The 20,732-nt window shown below is 53.3% G+C and overlaps 2 protein-coding genes across 9 annotated transcripts in view; one reads left to right on the forward strand and one right to left on the reverse strand.

Moving 5' to 3' along the window:
• Nucleotides 1-3,833, forward strand: part of SSBP3 (single stranded DNA binding protein 3) — a 164,915-nt gene extending 161,082 nt beyond the window's left edge. For all 8 annotated transcript variants that reach the window (XM_072730839.1, XM_072730840.1, XM_072730841.1 and 5 more), the window contains 4 exons: nt 723-801; nt 1,048-1,076; nt 1,210-1,311; nt 2,041-3,833. In XM_072730839.1, the coding sequence (XP_072586940.1) occupies nt 723-801; nt 1,048-1,076; nt 1,210-1,311; nt 2,041-2,070 (240 nt within the window). In that variant the 3' untranslated portion in view covers nt 2,071-3,833. The remainder of the gene's footprint in view (nt 1-722; nt 802-1,047; nt 1,077-1,209; nt 1,312-2,040) is intronic.
• On the reverse strand, nt 3,422-20,727 carry MRPL37 (mitochondrial ribosomal protein L37). Its single transcript, XM_026007015.2, has 7 exons — nt 20,274-20,727; nt 16,881-17,064; nt 16,671-16,786; nt 13,625-13,810; nt 11,580-11,737; nt 8,419-8,622; nt 3,422-6,792 (listed from the first exon to the last, which is right to left on the reverse strand). Exons 1-7 carry the CDS (start codon nt 20,617-20,619, stop codon nt 6,715-6,717), a joined length of 1,272 nt encoding a protein of 423 aa, XP_025862800.2. The 5' UTR covers nt 20,620-20,727; the 3' UTR covers nt 3,422-6,714.
• Nucleotides 20,728-20,732: the final 5 nt, after the last annotated feature.

Consider the following 20,732-nt stretch of genomic DNA (forward strand, 5'->3'; position numbering starts at 1 on the left):
GATCAGTGGCCCCTCTGCAGTGTCCCCAGGAGAGAAACCCTCCCTTGCCCTGCCTGACTGCTCCCCTCCCCACCCCCCAATCTCTCAGTAGAGCTGACATCCCCTCCCCCATGGAAATCCTTCATTTCTCAGGAAGCAGCTTCCATAGGCTGTGGAAAAGGCCCAAGCCCCTGCCCCAGCCCCCTGCCTCAGGCCCCTGCCCCAGTTCTTCCCAGGCCCTCCCAGCTCCTCTGGACGGGGCTCCAGCAAAGCATTTCCCTGCTCGCTCTGCTTCAGTTTCCTTATCTGTAAAATGGGGAGGAGAAGCATTAATACTTTAGGTCCCTGGCTTGGTATCCTCACGTGTGTGTGTGTGTGTGAGGGAGGGTGGTTTCTGACCGGTAGGCCACATGCTCCACTCCAGGGATAGAGCACAAGTCCATACCTGTCCCCGTATGACAGTGTGTGACCTTGGTCCAGTGTCTTTCCTTCTCTGAGTTTGTTTCCTCATTGGGTGCATAGGGCAGAGCACCTCTGCCCTGTACAGCTCCAAGGGCCGAGGAGAGGGCCAGCTGTGGCCTCCTGGTGGTGTCAGGTACCTTGGGGGGCCTGGCAGAGGGGCCCCGCCACAATGGAAGCTCCCTGAGGGCACAGCTCTTTGGCAGCTGCGTGCGGGAGCCCAAGAGAGCCCTGCAAAGGGCCTGGGGCCCACTCAACCACCATGCCCTGTGCTTCTCCCCCAGTTCCCGATGGGTCCAGGCTCCGACGGCCCGATGGGAGGCATGGGCGGCATGGAGCCACACCACATGAACGGATCGTTAGGTAAGTGGGTGCCCACCCCGTGGCCACGCCGCCCCTGCCCGACCCTGCCCACGCCACTGTCTTTGGCTCCGCCAGGCCTGGTTCCCCAGGACCTTGGCTGGGCCCATGGTAAGATCCTCAGAGATCCAGGCAGGACAGAAGATTGTCGGCACAGAAGCAGTGTGGGATTTGGGGGGTATGGTGGGGTTCGGAGGCCTCTCCACTTAAGAGAAAACAAGAAACTGAATCCGTCTTCCTTCCTTGCAGGGTCAGGTGACATAGATGGACTTCCAAAAGTGAGTGTGTCCTCTGTTTCCTCCCTCATGGCATCCACCCTCCCCCAGCCCTGAGGCCCCAGAAAGCTTTTCTCCCCATCTGGTGGGCAGGTTGCTGGAGCACCAGGCCTCACCTCCTCTCTCCTCTCTCCAGAATTCTCCTAACAACATAAGTGGCATTAGCAATCCTCCAGGCACCCCTCGAGATGATGGTGAGCTAGGAGGGAACTTCCTCCACTCCTTCCAGAATGACAATGTAAGTGCTGCGGTCACCCCACCCCCACCCATGTTGCCCTCGGACCATCCTCTTACCCCTGGGACCTGGGACTGCTTATTTAACAAGTTGTGCAGCCTCCTGGCCAAGACCAGCCCGGCAGCCGTGCCACCGGCTTTCACCTTGGTCATTTTTCTACACCAAGTGCAGAGCCCTCACCTCCCTGCTGCGTGGCCCTGACCCCACCCTGACCCCTGGCAGGGCCTTCTGGAGGCTTCTGCAGGGAAGCACGATGCCTCCAATACTGAGAAAGCTGAAGTGTCTGGAAGGACCCTGGGTTGGGTCTCAGGAGGCCCAGGCTCTGGCCGCTGGGCCTCTGGGCAGCGTGGTCTCTGGGGGCCCACGTGTGTGTGTCCTGGGGAAGAGGGTTCCATCTCCCCAGGAGTTCCTGGGGTCTCCTTGCACAGGGGCTGCCTTCTACTTAGAAAATCTCATTTGAAGAGACAGCATTATGCTCCGGCAGCTTTGGAGAACCCCAGACAGGCTCCCCTCAGGGCACCCTGGCTGACCTGGCTGGCCCTGTGGGGGGGTGGGGGGCCTGTGGGGGGCATTGGGTCTGCTGCTTCCTCAGCTGGAAAGGAGGGGGGATTTGAGAGGGGAAGGGGTGGGGGGGGCTGCCCGCCCAGCCACGTCCCCACACTGGCCACCTGCAGTCCCCAGGGCCCCCACACCCTGGCCCTCACAACCCTGTCTCTGCTTCCACCTCCCCAGTATTCTCCAAGCATGACGATGAGCGTGTGATCCCCTCCTCTTCTCCGAGACGCTGAGAGAGCCGGCATTGCAGGCGGGAAGATGCCAGAAATTATGCAAGAAGAAGTGAGGTGTCATTACCCAGGAGCTGGGGGAGGGGCATCTCCTGCTCCCCCTCAGCCCCAACCCCCTCCTCCAGCCCACCCACCCATCCCAATTTTAGTTTCATGCAATAAAAAGGCCGAACTTTTTATTCCATAAAACATGAAGGACAAAACTCAAAATAAAAATATATTTCAAGTCCATGACCAGGAAACTCCCACCCCTTGCCATTCCCAAAAGGACCTTTTATGTACGTGACACTTTTTTGTTGTTTGTTTTGTTTGGGGTTTTACCGTTACTGGGATTTTTAAATTTGTTTTCAGGGGGGTTTTTTTTGGGGGAAAAATTTTTAAAAATGGAAGCTTCTAGCAAGCCCCCCCCCCCCCGCCCCACCCCAGTCAACCTCTTTGCTTTCTTCTTTAAAAAAAAAAAAAAAAGAAAAAAGGCCAAAAAAAAAAAAAAAAAAAAAACCAAGCCCTGCTGTCTGTACCCAAGCCCTTCCACCAGGAAAGCTAGTCTAGGTGTGAGGTCTCACGCTGTCTTTGTAGCCATCTAAAAATAATGATAATAATAATAAACTGGGCAGTTTACAATCCGTGGTTTCTTTCAAAAGGCCTTTTTTGGAAAGAGAAAAGCAAGTCCCCTTTCTCCACTTGGGGTTTTGGGTTTGTGCGATGGGCAGGGGAGGGTCAGGAACCTGTTTTAGTTTTGCTCGGTTTCTCTGGGCCAAGGTGGCGGCGCCAGCGGCTGCACAACTGGAACCCCAGGACCCCCTCCCCTCCCACCCCCCCACCAGGTGGCCCGAGGGGCCACACCACCTGCCCGACTGCTTCCAGGACTCCCTTCCAGGACTCCGGCCGGCGGACGCTCGCTGTGACCCGGTGGCATGCACTGTGCTCCCAGGACTGCTTCCTCCTCCTAACCCGGACCTTTTCCCGCCGGCCCCCCCTCCACCCCACCCCGCTTTTCCCAGCGAGACTCCTGCCGGCTGGCCGGTGGCCTGGCCGGCGCGCCTGGGGGGAGGCCGCCCCCGACAGGATGGCTATGACCTGGGACGTGGCAGCTGTGACCCGTGCGATCCCGTCCCGCGGCCCTGGCCCGCATCATCCTCGTCGTGTGTTTGGGCCCGGTAGGGCTGGAGTTTGGGTTTTCTTTTACTTTTTTTTTTTTTCCTCTTGATTCTTGCTTCTTTTTCAAAGATGGGAAATTGACCGGAATTGCTCTGTGTACGCTTGGAACTGGATGGAAAGACTTTGGAATAGCTGTGGGGGGCGGGGACACCAACCAAACAGACGCGCTGTTTCCGGTCCTGTTTTTATTTTCAAAAACCGACAAATGCGGCAGTGGAGCCCGTCCCCTCCCAGGAGGGGTGACTCACGGCCTCCGTCACCTCACACCCCCATCGAGACCTCCGTGTCTTGCCCGAAGACACCTGAATTCTTTGTACATTTACAGCCCCTCCTCCCCGCGCCCCTGTAGCTGCTGTTTCCTCCCTCCCCCCTGATCCATGTATATCATACTATGTGAGATACCATCTGCCTGAAAAAAGACCTTGTGCGGATTATTGGGAACATTGTAGCTGTTTCTGTGTTTTTCTTACCTTGTAGTCTGGTTCTGAATTAAGAGAGGAAAGAAAAGTAATTATGATACATTGTAGTTTGTGTACGATATATGTTGATAACGTTTTATTAAAGGGACATCTTTTTTCCGCAGCCCTTCCTGACGTGTTTGGGGCGCGGCTCGGGGTTTATGTACTGACCGCAGGAGGCAGGGTGACCGGGTAGGGAACCTCCGGTTCGGGCCCCAGGTGCCCGCCGGCTCCTCCCGGGCGCTTGTGCGGGGTCGGGGCGCTCGGGGAAGGAAGACTCCGCGGCCTCACGGCCCTATTTGGGGACCATCTAAAGTCCACTTCGTCTCCTGCCTGGCAAACACGTGTTGGTTTGCCAGAATGTTCAGGAAGTAGAAAAGGTTCCCGGTACGGGTTTCCGGGCGCCCAGGGCTGCAGCCCCCCCATGGCGGTCCTCCCGTCTGCGGTGGTCTAGTGTGCGCCTCAGGCCGGGGGGCCTGGGAGGATCCTCAGAGCAGCGGACGCCTCGCCCTGGAAGGCGGCCGGGTGGGGAGACCCAGTCCCGGGGGGCCCGGCACCCCGGCGTGAGGAGGACTGGGGCGGCCTCAGCAGCGGGCCCTGCGGATTGGACTATCTGCAAAGTGGAGCCTGCTGCGGCCTCGGCCCGGAGACCCTACTCCAGGCCCACAGGACGGAGGGAAGCGCCGTGGGAGCCACACGTGGGCTCTGCAGCTCCGCGAGGCCGGGGCCCTCCAGGCGCAAATTGCCTGGTTTGGCCACTGCTTCCCTGCGTGGCTTGTCCATAAACGGGGCTGATGGTTTCTCTTCCTCCCGGGGCCGCGGTGAGGGGCTCGGGTGGTGCCCTGGGCGCAGGGGTTACTGCCGCGGGAGAGGGGGCATCAGGGGGTGCGGCTTGCATCCTGCCCTTCCTCCTCCCGAACCACCTTGCTTCCTCAGCGTGGTCGCCTCCGAACAAGGGGGGCAGACCTCGCTGTGCACAGAGGGTCCTCAGTGGCAGGTTTTGGTCCCAGCAGCGCGGAGCCTCGGCCACGGGCTGACCCAGTGCGGGCAGGGGGACAGCAGTGACGAGCAGCCTGCCACTTGGGCCCCAGGATGCCCCCCATGCTGCCATCTGTGCAGGTGGAAGCCATGGTGGAGGGGTGCTGAGCTGCAGGGGGCCCCGGGGGTGTCAGGGAAGGTCCCAGCCTACGGTGGGGTCTGCCTCGCATCTCCCCCCACACCTGACGTCCGCTAAACAGGTGAGAACCCTGAGCGCCCCCAGGTGGGGGTGCTCCTCAAAGCTGGGGGCCACATCTGTGCTCCTTGTTCCACAATCACCCAGGAGGCGCTGTTACTCCTGGAGCAACTGGATGTTTGTTGAGCACTCACCCCTGCATCCCCCACCCCAGCGCGTGCGGTCACCTGTGTGTGGGTGCTCAAGCAGCGGAAGGTGGAGCCAGTGGAGCCAGTCGCTGTGCCAGCAACCCCAGAGGGGGCCGGGCTGGCCACAGAGCAGGTGTTTTTAAACTGTTAAGAGCTGGACTGCCCCCAGAGGAGGTCTTCAGTGGGTCTGCAGAGTGAGGTCTGCCCAGTCCTGACCTGGTCGCAGGTTCCATCATGCTCCGGCAGGGACGGAGAGACCCGTGTTATGTGTGTCACTGCGGGGCGGTGGGGGCTGGAAGGGGCTACACTGCTGCCGACAGGCTGGACTCCTCACCCTGGGCAGTGAGCCAAGCCTGGATGCAGGTGGTGAGGTTGAGGGGGGCAGGCACTTGGGACTTGGTGGAGTGGGCACCTCTGTCATCACCTCTGTCATGGAGAAAACCAGCTCCTCCCACTACACCACCTGGTCTCTGAGCCCCAGCTCTGCCCCCTATAGGGGGAGGTAAAAACCACCAGTCCTGTCAGTGTCACCTTGCAGAGGAGCTGTGCGGGGCCTGAGTGTGGGGGGTCGCCCGTGGGCTCAGCTCCGAGGCCCACCCCACAGCGCTGGCCCCTCCCACGGCCCCGGTTGGCTGGCTAGGCGGTCATGCCGTCCCCCTCCCGCTTCCACTGGTATCCAGGGGTTCAGCCAGCACAGCCTGGCTTCAGGCAGCCACCACCATGCCACCAAGCCTAAAAGCTAAGTTGCAAAGTGGATGTTGTGCAAGCCCGGGTACCAGACACAGGTAGGGCTCCACTTGGCCACAGCTCTGGTGGCCGTGACGCTGCTCTCAGATCTCTCCTCAGAGGCCCTCCTGCAGGCAGCGGGCATGACCAGACTGCTTCTCTGGCTAACTGCTCTTAGCCACATCCCCTCTGTTGAGGACCCAGAACAAGGCCCAGCACACAGTAAGGCAATCAACAGTTTTCTTGAATGTGGACACACTATTTACCTTGCAAGAGCTATGCAAGGATCAAAGAGGATGCTGCGTCTAAAGGTGCCGGGCCCAGAGCAGGACTTGGAAGTTACGTGAAAGAGGGGCCGCAGCCGAACCAGGGATGGACTTGCTCTGTTAACCCGAATACCAGGGAGAAATCTACAATGCATGTTCTATGCAGGTTCCCTGCAGTCATTATGGAATGTGCCCGCAATTCCGAGTCCCAGGAGAACCCAGCAGGCATCAGAGAGAGCGTTATCACGTGGCAGATGCTACACATACATCATCTACGGCCTTCGAAACAAGGGAGCTCATGTTAACCTCAAGTTTCAGGTGAAGAAGATGAAATCCAGAGACAAAGATTCTTATCTATAGTCAAGATGGGCCATGGGCAGGGAGGGCTTAGGGTGGGCCAGGTCAGGCCCCAGGGCCGCACGCACACGCAGGCAGGCTCACAGTGTAGCCGCTGTGCAGCTACGGGCGCCCTTCCTGACAGCTCCCCACACCAGGCACGGGCTCCAGGGCCCCAGAAGCACTCTTTATTGGCAGCCAGACCAGTAGGCTGGAGGAGCACTGAGGTTCCGGCAGGCCGAGCACTGCTCTAGAGGCAGGATCTTCTGCGTGAAGGGGGACGAGGGGGCTTCAGACCTCAGGTCCGTCCTTGGCTTACACAGCACCATGCAAATACAGAGCTAAAAACTTCCTGAACGTCTCTGGCTGGAAACCAGTTGGCCCAACAGGTTCCTGGAAAGAACACAGCCCGTTAGGATCCTGCTAGTAGGTTTAATGACAGCAATATAAAGAAAGGTTGGTTTTATGTAAATCCTAAATGCCTGGATAGTCACTGCCACCTCCTCACGCACAAGGCGGGGGGCAGCGGGGAGCTGGCACTGATGGCTACACGGCTGGGCTGGGGGACACAAAGCACTCCTGTTGCTTCCAGCCAGAACGTGTGCTGGCACTGTACTCATCCCCTATCCCTCTCACTGCAACCAGCGGTCTGTTGCCCCCTTTGCATCCCCAAATCATCTCTCACTACTTCACACACATTGCTCAGGCCCCTTCTCTCTGTGCTGCACCTGTGCCCAACAGTGGCTTGAATCTGGCTCTGCCCTCAAGGAGCTCACAGCTAGATGTTCCAACAGTGATGAGAAAAGCTGATAGGCCTCACAAAAGAGGTAGGGAAAGATGCTCAGAAAGCAGGGAAGAAGGTCTTCCATACAAATGACTGAGTCTTAAAGGGCAAGTAGAATGGCCAGAGAGAAACAGCAAAAGCAGGCTGCCTCCCAAAGAGGAGTACGTGCACCGGTGCAGAGCGGAACGTAGAAGGGCCAGGCTGAGGCCAGGGCCTACACGGGGGGCAGGAGCCGAGGAGAGGTGTGGAGGAGCCATCTGACTAACCAGGATGTGTCTGCCGCTAAGTCAGTGTTCTAGAAGGGAGAGCCCAGAGAGACACGTAGGAGAGGAGAGCAGGGTAAGAGCAGAGGGCAGAGGTGGCTGGTGTGGCTGTGGCTGGCACACAAAGGTATCCGGGGCCCAAGAAAGAAGAGGGCCCAGAGCAGAGAGGCGTTTCCTGCACAGAAACAGCACCGACAGATGCGGGAGAGGTAACAAGGCAGCTGACAAGCCCATTTTGTTCAAAGGCCCAACACCAGTTCCACGCAGCACACCTGCTCAGGCCGTGCAGGACCCAGGACACAGCCGGCACCCCTATTCCATTCTCTCACAGCCCCTGACGCTGTCCTGACCCTTCAGTGCGCTTATCACTGCCTGACGTCACATACTGAATTTAGACATGGGGGCTGCACAGAACGCAGGCCTGGACTCTGGCAGCAGAGCCCTGGGGTCTGACAGTCACAAGGCCATGGGACGAATTCCACGTCCGTGGGGAGAAATGATGAATGCCTTGTCCACAGGCCCTGCCTCCGAGGAGCTTGGAGCCCAGTTTGATGGAGGAGAAAAACCTACAGAATAGCAGCGGGATTGTGCTATGATGGGGGAACACGGGCTATAGGGACCCCACCCCGAGGCACTGCAGTGAGGCCAGCAGTGGGTGGTGGGTCCTTCCACTAACCCTGGAAGGACAAGGAGAGAGAAATGGAAGGCAGGGGGAGAGGGGAGCAGCAGCACCCAGTAAGGCCCAGAGGGGCGCTGTGAAGAGCTGGGCATGCTGAGTGCACAGGGAAGCAGGAGGGCAGCGGAGGACTGGGCAGGGCCCAGGGTGGAAAGGCACCGTTCTAGCGGACAAGTCCTCCAGGTAGAGATCCTGGGCAGGAGTCCCTAAAGCCAGAGTCCCCACCCCTGGCTCATTCTGGGGAAACTGTGTAATGGCCCTGTTCTAATCACCAGGCTGGAGATGGCTGGACTTACCACAACCACCTTCTTTTTGATCACTGGGCGACACCAAAAATGCTGATAGAGGAGCTGGTCCGAGTCCACCCAGACCAGATTCTTGACGCCGTCATTAGACGCCAGGTCTGTGGTGTTCAGCTGTAAAACCAGGAACTGGAAGACGCGTCCATCGGTGCCCACACTCTGCACAACAACCGGCTGCTCCAAAACCTTAGTGTGGTTCTGAGAGGAGAGGGGGACGAGTCCATCAAACCAGCAACAGCCGGGGTGAAGAGCAGCAGGGAACAGGCAGCTTCTAGTTCCGGCCTCTACAAATGCCTGCCCTGCTTAAGGTTCCCATGACCGGGCAATGGTAACAGGAGGAGGAGCTCAGGGCACCATCCAGGGCAAGGCCGTCCCTCCCTCCCCCAGCCTGGCTCTGCCTGACCCGGGCCTCCTGGTTAATAAGCACGTGACAGTAATTCCTGCCACGGCAGGGCGGGGGGGAGGTGAGGACGGGCCAGTGGCAGAGCATAGGAGGTGATGGGAAATTAAGGACGGGGAAATCCTTCAAACCCACCGTGGTACCTAATGGCGGCAATAGTGACCTCAGTTCCACCAAATGTTAACCTGGAAGGTCAGGTAATATATGACCTTACTCTGCTCAGCTCTCAACTGCCTGACAGATGAGGAAATTGAGACTTGTCTGGTGGCATCACACGGACGTGTGGCCCCAGGAGGCAGACTAGCCAGTGCCTCGCTCCAAAGGGCTTGGCACTGCACAATGCCCGGGACCTACAGGCAGTCGCCTGACCTGAGCTTTGTGCCCCCGGCAGCTCTGAGAACATGTTAGATCCCTGGCATGCCCACACCACCGTGCCAGCACCGGGCTTTCACCTGGCAGCACATTTGCTGATGATCCCTTCAAATCAGCACTACTTGATAATTGTAATGGTAGCAACCAGCTACTGCAAGCTTCTCATGTGCCAGGCATCACACTGGTTCTATAGCCACTGGTAATCTCATGAATCCAGCAGTCTGCTCCCATTTCACAGATGGGGAAACTGAGGTTCAGTACAAGGTTGCCCATGACAGGTGAGCCAGGATCAGATGCCACGCTAGGAAATCACTGAAAACCCTAACATTGTAGCTGACACTTAACATCCCATGATATCGGGTGGTAGTACCTCTTTTCATGCCCAGGAGTGTCCCGTGTGGATGAAAAATTATACGTTGACCCCACTGAGCCTTTCCAACAGTCCAGTTTGGTGATGGCTACCTGCGGGACAGACCCAGTAGGCAGGCCCCATGAAGCAGAGCATCCTTGATTCAAAAATGCTGCCTACGTTCACCCCTCCAGAGCTGGATGACATTAGGAATAGCTAATGTCAGACCTCGGCGTGGGCCACACTGGGACTGTTGGCCTTAGAAATACCTGTTCTTAGCTGCATGAGAAATAAATAAAAAGAAAAGTACCTCTAAGTGTTAGCTGAGAATTCTGTATTGACTCTTATCTCCCTCTACAGATCAATAAAACTGCAGGTAGTACATAAATTTCTCAGCAATTTTACCTTTTACACGGAGGCACTTCCCATAATTGCTCAACTTCACATCCCCAGGAATAATTTGTACCTGGAGGGGGTGGGGGAGGTCTCCTCTCCTACCCAACTGGGTGGCAATTAGTGGTAGCATTGCTACCCATGCTCTGCTGGCAACAGCTGGCACAGAAGCTACAATGAGCCTGCAGACCGGGTACCCGGCATGCGACTCTGTCTGTTTCCTTCCCCTGCCCCAGAGTTGAGAGGCAACACATCTTTTGAAGCTGGAGGGACCAGGGCTCCAATGTTTGCTTCCCTACTCAATAGCTATAGGATCTTGGGCAAGTCACCTAATCTTCCAGAGCCTTCATGAGTACGTAGTCAAGGAATGGAAGACAACCTTCAAGGACTGGAAAGACAAAAAAGGTGACATAAAGATGTAACAGCTGCTAATCTCTTGGCTGTGACACTGGGAAAGGTACTTAGCTTCCTGAACCTCAGTTTCATCTGTAAAATGAAGCTAATGGCACCTGCCAGAGGGCTGCTGTACAGATCAAACAATGCAGTTCTCAAATTTTAGGGCTGTGTTTTTCAACATTGGGCTTATTCCAGCATCACCTGGAGGGCTTCTTATAACACTGGTTACCTGGGCCCCACTCTCAGAGTTTCTGATGCAGTAGAATTTGTACTTCAACAAATTCCCAGATGATGCTCATGAGCTAACCCAGGACCATACTTTGAGAAACACTGATCTAAAGAATCCTCATTAAATGTCTGGCATGTAGCAAGGTCCAATCCACTCCCTATCTCATCTGGCCAACCACACCTCTGCAACCCCACTTAGATCTCAGATCAAGTAGGATGGGAAACAGGTGAAACAGAACATCATGAGTCTCCTCCTGGACGGCCTCAGACTCAGGAGCTGGCAGCTCTCAGCCCTCCCCCAACAAACACACACACTCCCCACCCCCCTACCGCCCCCCACCCCAGGATCCAGTGTCCAGGCCTGCTGAAGAAATCCCATACTGTTATTTTTCACGGGAGGCCTTTGCTCCCAGGGCAGGCTCTCCCCCATTTTGGGTAGCTCTGTGGGACCACCACTCAGCCTGCATTCTCCACCATCCAGGTCCTCAAGCCCTCCTCTGAGAATTAAGGGGCTATCACCAAGTGGTATCTTGGTCCCTGAACCTGTCCTCTCTTGGCAGACAGGTCTACATCATCTCCTCCTGCCCAATGGAGCCTTGTGCTCTGGTTCTGCTATCACAGAATCAAAGGGGTGTACAAGAGCACAAGTAACTCAAGCCTTAGGAGCCAGGCACACCTAGTTCTGACCCTTTCCCCACCAACTCACTGCTATGTAAGGCTGAACAAGCTGCTTAGCCTCCTTGCAGCTCAGGGGCATAACTGGAAAATGGGGATGATAAAGAAACCTTGTGGGCTATTCTGATGAACAAGTGAAGTGGCTTATGGAAACGACAGGCAGGCACACAGCAGGCCCCAGGCAGATGTCAGGGTATCTCCGTAGGGTGGATAGAAGCACCTGTCCCTAGAACTCCTCAGTCAAGCAAGGAATCCATTGTGCCTCCCTCCTTTCTTCGAGCAGTGTAAGGCCGGAAGTCAACATCATATAAGGTAGCTCGGTGGTCTCCTCCACATACATACCCCATAAAGGCGCCGGGCCTGAACCAGGGCATTGCCAAAGGCAAACAGGATCATCTTGGCTCGCAGCTGGTCTGGTCGAAAGCGATGTGGTCGTAAATTGGCTGTCTCCAGGAAATACAAGGTGTGGGAGTAGGGATAAGGATAACCCTCCTGGAATCCTGCAAGATGCATAATCAGGTAGAGGAGCAAAAAGGATCATCAGCTTGTCCCAAAGCCTTTAGAAAGTCACCTCACCTTGGCTCAGTGCCAGGCACTACAGAGACTCCATAAAGGCAGATGTTATCACTACAGCTCGGGGGATGGCAAACTTCAGCCTGCCTGCCAGCCAAATCTGGCCCCCCGCCTGTTTTTGAAAATAAAGTTTCTACTGGAGCATAGCCATGCCCACTCATTTATACAATGTCTCCAGAGTAGCTGTCACAGAGACCATATGTGGCCTGTAAAACCTGAAATATTTACTATTTGGCTCTTTATTGAGAACTTTGCCAACCTGTGTCAGGTCATTCCTGTGGGCTGACTCTAACTCCGCCCTCTTTCTCACTATTCAAGCACATAGAAGACAGGGATGTTAATAGGAGAAAACCTGAAAACTAGAGTAATTATTTTTTTAAAGCAAATCATTTCCAAAATTCCCTACTTAATTATTAGCGATAAGTGACTCGCTTCATATCACAAGTGATCTGCAAATCCTGGCACTGAGGATTAGAGCTTAGCCCTTGTTCTCCCCAGCCACACCCCTGCCAGGCCATCATTCTTGTCCCCTGCACAGCTAAGAGTAAACTCTTGGTAGGCTGGCAGCTTCTGGAATGAGTAACCTGGGTTAGTGAGAGTGGGTGAGGAGGAGGAAGAAGCTGAGAAATCATGGGCTCTGAAAAACCCAGACGCAAGCACTACTTGAGAGCAACACCCTCCCTTGGGCCACCGTCTTGGCTTCAGCTGCTAGCACCCCGTGCAGCCAGCCTGAGACAGGCTCCAGGTACAGCCAGGTGCCAGGGACAGAGGCCAAGGGTCACTGCCTTCGAGGGGTTCAGTCTGGGGGGCCCCACACGAAGGGACAGGTGAAGATGGGGGCAGAGTGTGTTGGGGGCTGAGAAAGGACAGAGGGAGGGGCCCTGATGACCAGGAGGACCCCAGAGCATTTCTGGGAAGGAGTGACTCCAAAGATGAACTACTGAGGTGGGGACAGAAAGAGGCAGCCGGCCACAGACCCCAGTCAGGGAAGAGAGGGCACGCCAGAGCCTAAGGTGAGGAAGGGCACAGTGTGCTGTGTGTAGCTGGACAGGGCAGGGGTCGTGCAGGGACAGAGAACAGCCCCCAAAACCCTCAGATGGTAAGCTGAGGAGTTCCACCTGTACCCAAGAGGCATGGGGAGGTAGGCACGCAGGGAGGAAGGCAAGGGGCAGAATCTGTCTTTCAGAAGGGTGGCTCTGGAACTGGGAACCAGATGGACTGAGAGGAAAGAGCCCAGGTCAGGTTGGCTGGCTAGCTGGGAGGTTGTGGCAGCAGGCTGGGCCTGCTGGAAGCTGTCACCGTGGAGATGAGGTTAGAAGGCAGGCACTAGGACTCCTAGGGGCGGACTAGAGGGCACGAGCCTGATGCTCCAGTTTCTGTTGTGGTGGCCAGAGGGGTGGTGGTGTCTTATTCCATGGAGTTTAGATGAATAGTTCCATACAAGGCCTGTAGGGCTTCCTCTGTCCTTGTAGGAGGTCGGCCAGAGTTTACAGGGTGCATAGAAAGAGGGGCGTCTTTCAAGGGACTTGTGAATAAAGGACTTGGCGCCTGGCCCAGAGCCCCTCAGCCACCCATTACAACTCTGATGTAACAGTTACCTCAGGGATCAAAAGCAAAGTCAGCCTTTGAGCAAACCCCTTAGATTCCCTGAGTCTCATCTTCTTGCCCACAAAGTGGGGATAGGCTGCTACATGGCTCTTAGGAAAAATGCGTGTGAGGTGCCAAGCACACAGTATTCAGTATGCTCCTTTCCTTTGGAAAAAGCGCATCCCTCATCTCCTCACTGCCTGGAGATACGAGGCTATGACACTTACCCGTGTTGTCTTCCACGTCATAAACATTGCATTCCTGAAGGTCAATAGTGGGAGATATGGGATAGAAGGCCTCAAGAATATGATTTTTTGTAGCTTCCACCTCCTCTCTGGAGGCAATGGCAGGCAGCGGATCCTTGCTGTTCAGTCGGGCTCCACTAGGACCACAGACCTGAAGGAGAAAAGACTCTAAAAAGAGGAGAGAGACAATCAGTCTACCCTGGTCTAGAGCCTTCATCCTGCCATGTAGCTCAAATCTTAGTGCCTTCCTAGCTGCTCAGCCTGATCGCAGAAAACAAAACTCTGATCAAGATGCTGACAAGGGGACCAACCAATGCCCTCTTTTTCCTGTGTTCCTTCACCAAAGAGCCCTGAAGCCTGGCAGTCTCTGTGGGTTCCGGGCTGCCCCACCCAGTTCTTCCCAAGCACCTGCTCTACGCTGGGGACCAGAAATGATTGAGTTACCCTCTGCTCTCAAGAAGCTTCCTAGGTAGTAAGCGCATACAGAAGTATGAACCATACTCCGAGACAGAAGAGATGGGGAAAACTGACCTCCAGAGGCCTGGGATGCTTCCCAAAAGCGGATGCTTTTAAACTAGTTTCCGAAGGATGGATAAGAGCAGAGTTGCTCAACTTCAGCAGTATTCTCATTTTGGACTGGATAATTCTTTGGTGAGGGGAACTGTTCTGTGCACTGCAGAGTTCTGGCAGCAGCCCTGGCTCCTATCCACCAGTTGCCAGTACAACTCCCCCCCTGTTCAATGAAAAATGTCTCCAGACTTTGCCAAATCTCCCTTAGGGGGCAAAACTGCCCTTGATTGGTTAACAGTGTGCCCAGGCAAGAAAAAGGAAAGAAAAACATTTTAGTTAAGGAAGAAGAACATGTGCACAGAAGCACATGAGCACAGAGCACAGAAGTCTGCTCCCCCACAGCAGTTTACTGAGACAACCCAGGTGATTAGGGCATGATGTGGGAGGGGGGGACGGAGAATTGAGGGAGGGAGGTGACTAGAGACTAAGGCTATTAAACTCAGGAAAGGAGCCAAGCTGTCTTCAACAACTGACAGTGAGGAAAAATCAGGCCAGTCAGAAGCCTCACCTGTGACGGATCAGCCTATTTGCTACACAGCTGTTAAGTTTATGAGGAAACACAGGCACATCGGACAAATCAGCAAAGCTGCCACTGCAAGTGTGTGCGCATGTCCCTCACAGAGATCCCCACAGGAGGCTGTGTGCCACCAGGCAAAATGTGCCTGAAAGGCTCCCTGAGAATGGCCTCCTGAAATTTCTCCATGGGGTCAAATCTTCCTCTGAAGGCGCTTTGGGTGTTTAGAAATAAGTGATCACAACGCAATGGTAAGAGATCAAGGGCAATGATCTTCTATGTCCAAACGCTGGTTTGGTCAACAGCACTGTCATCTAATTAGCATGCGGTCTCCCTCACTGGGTGTGTAAAGCAGGGATACTACATCTGTGCATGGATAAACTCTGATCCACTTATTAAAACGTACCCACACCTCAAGAATAGTTTTCTAAAGTATTTCCTGTTTCCTCACATATAATCTGCAAGAAGATAAATGTGCCTGGACCTCTCCTAACCTTGGGTTTTAGATTCTCCCCGCAGACCACTCTAGTGTGGTTTCCAATTCAATTCCCTCCACATCCCTCCTCCAGTGACAGCTCCAAATGGGGCAGTTTAATTAGAGGTAATAGTTGATGATGGGCCAACAAGTACTCCTCTATGAATGAGGTTCATAATTTCCTTAGTGATGCCATTACCTCTGCATAGCTGACTCCTTGCCAGGAAGCACATACTCAAAAGGGGCAAGTTGGGAGAAACCTGATCAAGCAGAGGTCCTGAAAATCCCAAATCATTCCATAGCTGGTTTCCCTGCTCCAGATTTCCACCAATGAGAATACTGGTGTGCTTCCAATATCCTGTCTAAGACACTTCAGAGTGGTAATCACCCATCCATCCCTTTAGTCAGCACTGCTCATGTGCCATGAACTGTTAGATGCCATGTACAAAAATGAGTAAGATGTGGTCCCTGCTGTCAGGAGTTCAGTTTAGTGGGGCAGATGGAGAAGACATTAGAGAATTCCAATACAGTACAACAAGTGCTCTGATAAAAATAGGTATGATGGGCAGAAGGAGCGCAGAAGCAGACTAGCTAATGTCTGCATTCACATAGGAAGGGGGCTGAGCCTTGCAGACAAGAATTTAGCCAAATGTGGAAAGTAGAAAAAAGCACTTCAGACAGAATGTACAGCACAGTGCAAAAGGTGTAAAAGCTTGATGCCAAAAAGCTGCAAGTGGCTGACGTGTAAATTTGGCCCAGAGGTGCAGTGGGGGTGGGGGTAGTAGAGATGGACAGAAGATCAGAAAGACTAGCTGGTAGCCAAATCAGTGGGTCGCATCCAATGATAAATGGTTTGAGATCCTGGGAGGCAGTGAGGGATCTGAACAGGGGAGGGAAGTGCAATTTAGAAAGATTACTCTAGCAGCTATGTGGAAAATGGATTTGGAAAAAGAGAAAAGCATGAATGGAGCAAGAAGGCTCTTACAATCAAGTATGAGCTTTGTGAAGGCAGAGACTGCCTGTGCTTTATTACTTCTTTTCTTCAACATTTAGGCACTCGCGGGCACTCAACAGATACGGGTGAATTAAGTCATGGGAAGAAGTGATTAAAAACAAAAACGTCTGAGGAGCACCTGGGGCTCAGTTGGTTAAGCGTCCTACTCTTGATTTCAGCTCAGGTCATGATGGCAGGGTTGTGAGATTAAGCCCCACTTTGGCCTCTATGCTAGGCATTGAGCCTACTTAAAGATTCTTCTTCTTTCTGTCCCTCCTACCCCCCAAAACAGGTTGGTCTGGTCTGTGGCTAATGATAGGAGGATGTGTCTGAGCCTACAAAATTGGTCTGTGAAGGATGGAAATGAGCACAGGTATGGACGTGGTGATGGTAAGCTGTTAGTGGGGCTAAGAGCAGAATGATCAAAAAAAACAAAAAAAACAACAACAAAAAAACACACACCAAGATGACCAACCTCGATTCCAGGTAGTGGAAAACGTGTAGTTTTTGGCATAGATCCGCCTCGTCAGAGAGGGATGCTTGAGAATCTGGGATTTACACAGCTGTATCAGACTGTCCACGATGACTGGACTTAGAAGAAAGAAGAGACATTTGGAGATGTAAAGCAACAGGTTGACTCTAAGATCCACTGACCAGAAATCTTATTGCCTTGGGGGAAACTTACCAGTAGGCCTCCCTCTTGGGGGTGTCTTCAGTGGAGTGCCAGAGACGGGCATGAGAGATCACATTCAGAACGCGTTCATCTTGGTTCTCTATATAGTTCTTTGGATCACTGACCAAGCTAAGCACTTTCTCGGGAAGGCCTTCTATTAACTTGGCCTTGGTAAGCCAGAGGGCCTGCTTCACACCTTTGGGGTAATCAGTCACAAAAAAAAAAAAAAAAAAAAAAAGAAAACGATTCTGTAGGAGTTGCTTAAGTCTGACAGTACCATCTTGGGGAAATGTCTGCCTTGGGAGAATCAGGATTTGTGCTAGGACATCTGAGAAGTCAGAACTAAAATAAGAGTGGAAGCCAGGACAGCCAGATTTCAACTCAACTTCAGGACTAACTAATGATGGTTAACAGCTGGCTGAGGTGGTGCGTGCCTGCCCTGGAGGGATTCAAAAAGCGACAAAGGTGGCTGGGCTCCTAAGGCTGAATCTTGCGGGAAAGAGTCTGTCTGTTGCCTGCAAGATTCAGACTCCAGACTATATGCCACCATTTCAAATCCTAGATCCCTTTATTAACCCACATCCAAGGCCCTGATTGGAAAAGCCCATGGCTACCAAATATACTCCATTTGTTAGGTGTGGGCCAAGGATTAAGCCCATGTTGCTTTATCAAGGGAAAATAATTTTTGTTAAATAATGGAAATAACTTAAGAGACCATGAATAACTTGAGGGACCCTGAGTTGGGGAACACTGAAACATAATCTTTCACATCTCACCTAACCCTGAGCTTCTATAATGAGCTATCTTTAAGCAGATTTTTGTATGCAGAAGCCGTATGAAATGCATTGCTGTTTTTTGTCGGAAGGATCACATGTTCTATTTATTACACAGGATCCTCCCTGGCCTTACTACCAGAAGGTTGGGGTGGGGTTTCCTGGGATAGCATGGTTTTGTCTTATGGACATAGTGAGCCTGCATAACTGAAAATGTTCTTCTCTATAACAGGAGTCAACAACTTTTCCTTAAAGGGCCAGATAACAAATATTTTCAGCTTCTGAGCTGTACATTGTCACAATTCCTCAACTCTGTAGCAATGAAAACAGCCACTTACAAGTAAACAAGTGGGTGTGGCTATGTTCTAATAAAACTACAGAAACAGGCAACTGGCCTAGTCAGTTGACCCTGTCTCTGTACCATTAACAGGCTGAGAGCCAAGTTAAGGGCTCCCCTTTAGCAAGCAGAACCTCACAGGATGGATTTTTTTGTATTCACTTCACTGTTTTATTTTTCCTTTGTGTGGATTTCCTCACCTCCATGTTTTTAATTTAATTTGGCTGTGTTGTAAAATTTTTGTAAGATGCCTGAAATACTTTTCGGGAAAAGATGTAATATAAATAAAGAAAAATAGATTGGATTCAGATTGCTTCATTTTTAAACATTAAGGACAGTTACTGTCAGTGGGATGGGCTGCAATGCCAAGAAAAACTCCCTTACTTCACCTTCCCCAGATCGGGCTTCCCTGAGGGAAGAAAGTGCCCAGCACTAGGAACCTAAATTATGCATCAAATCTACATACCAGTCTCCTACCGTCAAAACAATGCTAATACTGTATTCTTCTCCATGAGTGTAGTTACAAGTTAATGGCAGGCTGGTGACTGCTTTGGTTAGTAGGCTACTTGTGCCAATTGGGAAAACACCAGTTTCAGAGACATATTTTCATTTGTAAAGCTATGCCTAGGATTAAATGGAGCCTAGGATACTTTGAAGGAGAGTTTCTCAGGCAACTTACTTTGTGCTAATAAATGAAATGCTATGAGGACAGTAAGACTTCACTTTGAGACTTATAGGACCTGGGAAATACAAGCGTTTAGAACAGTACCTTCTGGATTTTGTGGTGTAGCAGAAAAACCACGGGACTGGAGTCAGAGTTTGAGTTCTACAATGCCACTTTTCCTTAAACTTGACAATGGATTAAAAAATTGAGATTTTTATGGTTCACTAGTATATGAATAATATGTAATTGTTAGAGCTGCCATTTACTGAGCATCACCATCTATCCTGTGCCAGGAACTTTATCTCTAAATCTGATGGGATTTTAATGGAACTGGAGGATGAAATTCAGAGACTTTGCTTCAAGTCACATACCCTGCAAGTGATGGTGTGGAGGAAAATCTGAGTCTGTCTGCCCTACAGCCTGGTCATGTTACCAGGGTCACTTAAGGGTGGGATGCCTGGCTTGCTCAGTTGGTAAAGCATGGGACTCTTAGTCCCAGGATTGTGAGTTTAAGCCCCATGCTGGGTGTGGAGCCTACTTAAAATAAATTTTTAAAAAAGGGGAGGGGGATGCCAAGTCTTGTGAGGTCCATTTCAGCATTCTGATAGGGCAATGGGAATGTTTAAATACAAGAAATTCAGCTTTCGGGAATGGGTTTGAGTGGCTTCAGAGGCTGGCCAGTTGACTTACTCCCCCCCCCCCCCAAATCTAGGATTTATTCTTTGGTTTAGTTTCCAAATCCTGCCAGGCGTCTTCCTTTCCTAACTACTCTTTGGAAAATAACTGCTCCCACTGACCCTGAGACCGTTTTGTGTTTTCAGAACCTGCTCTACTTCCACGTGATTAAGGGACTAGGGAAGAACAGCAAGAACAGGGACAGAGACTCTCAACAAACGAGCCCCTCCCTCCCGCCTCCCACGGACTCTGGAAAATAACTTCTGGTTTTACTCTAGACACAGACTGGTTTTATTCGGCTCAGGCATTTTGACCTGTTCTTAGTGAAAGGGGTGCAGAAGCAGGCCAGATGGCTTTTAGGTCCAGATCCCTTCCTGGAAACATCTCAGTTTTGACCTCTGACAAAGGAGGGCGACCTAGGAGACCGGAGACAGAGCCCTGGCTTCACCATTAACCCAGAGCACCTGTGCCCACAAACCACGTCCCTCTCTGTCACCTTCCCCAATCCTGCGAAAACAGGCCAGAGGCCAGGAGATTAAGCATGCTTTAGCCTCCCTCCATCTAATTCTTCGGTGTACAGGTACGTGTCAGGGCGTTAAGAGCTGGAAGGGTCAGTGTGGACCACCTAGTCAGAACCCCGAGCTCACAGAAGAGGCCGGCTCCCGAAGATTCAGCCACTTGCGCCGAATCACAGAGCTGGACGGCAGAAGCCGGTCTCTTCCCTTGGCCACTCCACCTCTCTAATCCTGCCTCACACGGGAGCAGCGCTTCTCATCCCACTTGGGCTCGAAACCCTCAGAGGACGTAATCACTACCCATTTCGCAGACGGAGAAACCGAGACCCACGAAGTTTCAAGGCCACAGGGGGCTGGGGTCAGTGCTGGGCGGAGGGACGGGGGACGAGGGACGGGGGACGAGGGACGAGGTCCCCTCCTGCCCGTCCTACAGGGCCTCACCCTCCAGGAGGCGGCAGCGCTGGTGGAAGACGTAGCAGACCCGATCCTTGTACAGCGGCTGCTCGTGAACCGGAGTCGGACGGCGGAACTTTGGATGCGTCCAACCAGGGTCCCAGGGCGGGAAGACCGGCCGCGCCAGGCCGGGCATGAAGTGCATCTTCCCCGCGTAGGTGATGGGCTCCAGTCCGGGGATGTCGTACACCCTGTTCAGGGGCCGAGGCTCGGGCTTCCGCGTGGAGCGCACGCCCCACTCGTACGCCCCGCGTGCCGGGGCCCCGCAGTCCCCAAGGCCGAGCCGCGCAGGGCGAACCAGCGCCCGCCTCGCGGGCCCGGACGCCAACGCCATGCCAACTCGGTCCCCCTCACGCCCTCTACCTGGACGCCGCCATGTTCCCACGCGCAAGGCGTGCTGGGAGCGAAAGGGGCGGGGCGCCAAGCCTCGTTTCGTGAGTGACAGCC

Source organism: Vulpes vulpes, chromosome 12, assembly GCF_048418805.1.
Source record: "Vulpes vulpes isolate BD-2025 chromosome 12, VulVul3, whole genome shotgun sequence".
NCBI classification, from domain to species: domain Eukaryota; kingdom Metazoa; phylum Chordata; class Mammalia; order Carnivora; family Canidae; genus Vulpes; species Vulpes vulpes.

Bases quoted from the DNA above. Each gene is read 5' to 3' on its own strand.
- MRPL37 (XM_026007015.2), bottom strand. From the start codon at position 20,619: ATGGCGTTGGCGTCCGGGCCCGCGAGGCGGGCGCTGGTTCGCCCTGCG. The intron at 17,065-20,273 runs GTGAGGCCCTGT...ATTACCCCAAAG, and splicing joins GCGCTGCCGCCTCCTGGAGG to GTGTGAAGCAGGCCCTCTGG. The intron at 6,793-8,418 runs GTAAGTCCAGCC...TGTTCTTTCCAG, and splicing joins TCAAAAAGAAGGTGGTTGTG to GAACCTGTTGGGCCAACTGG.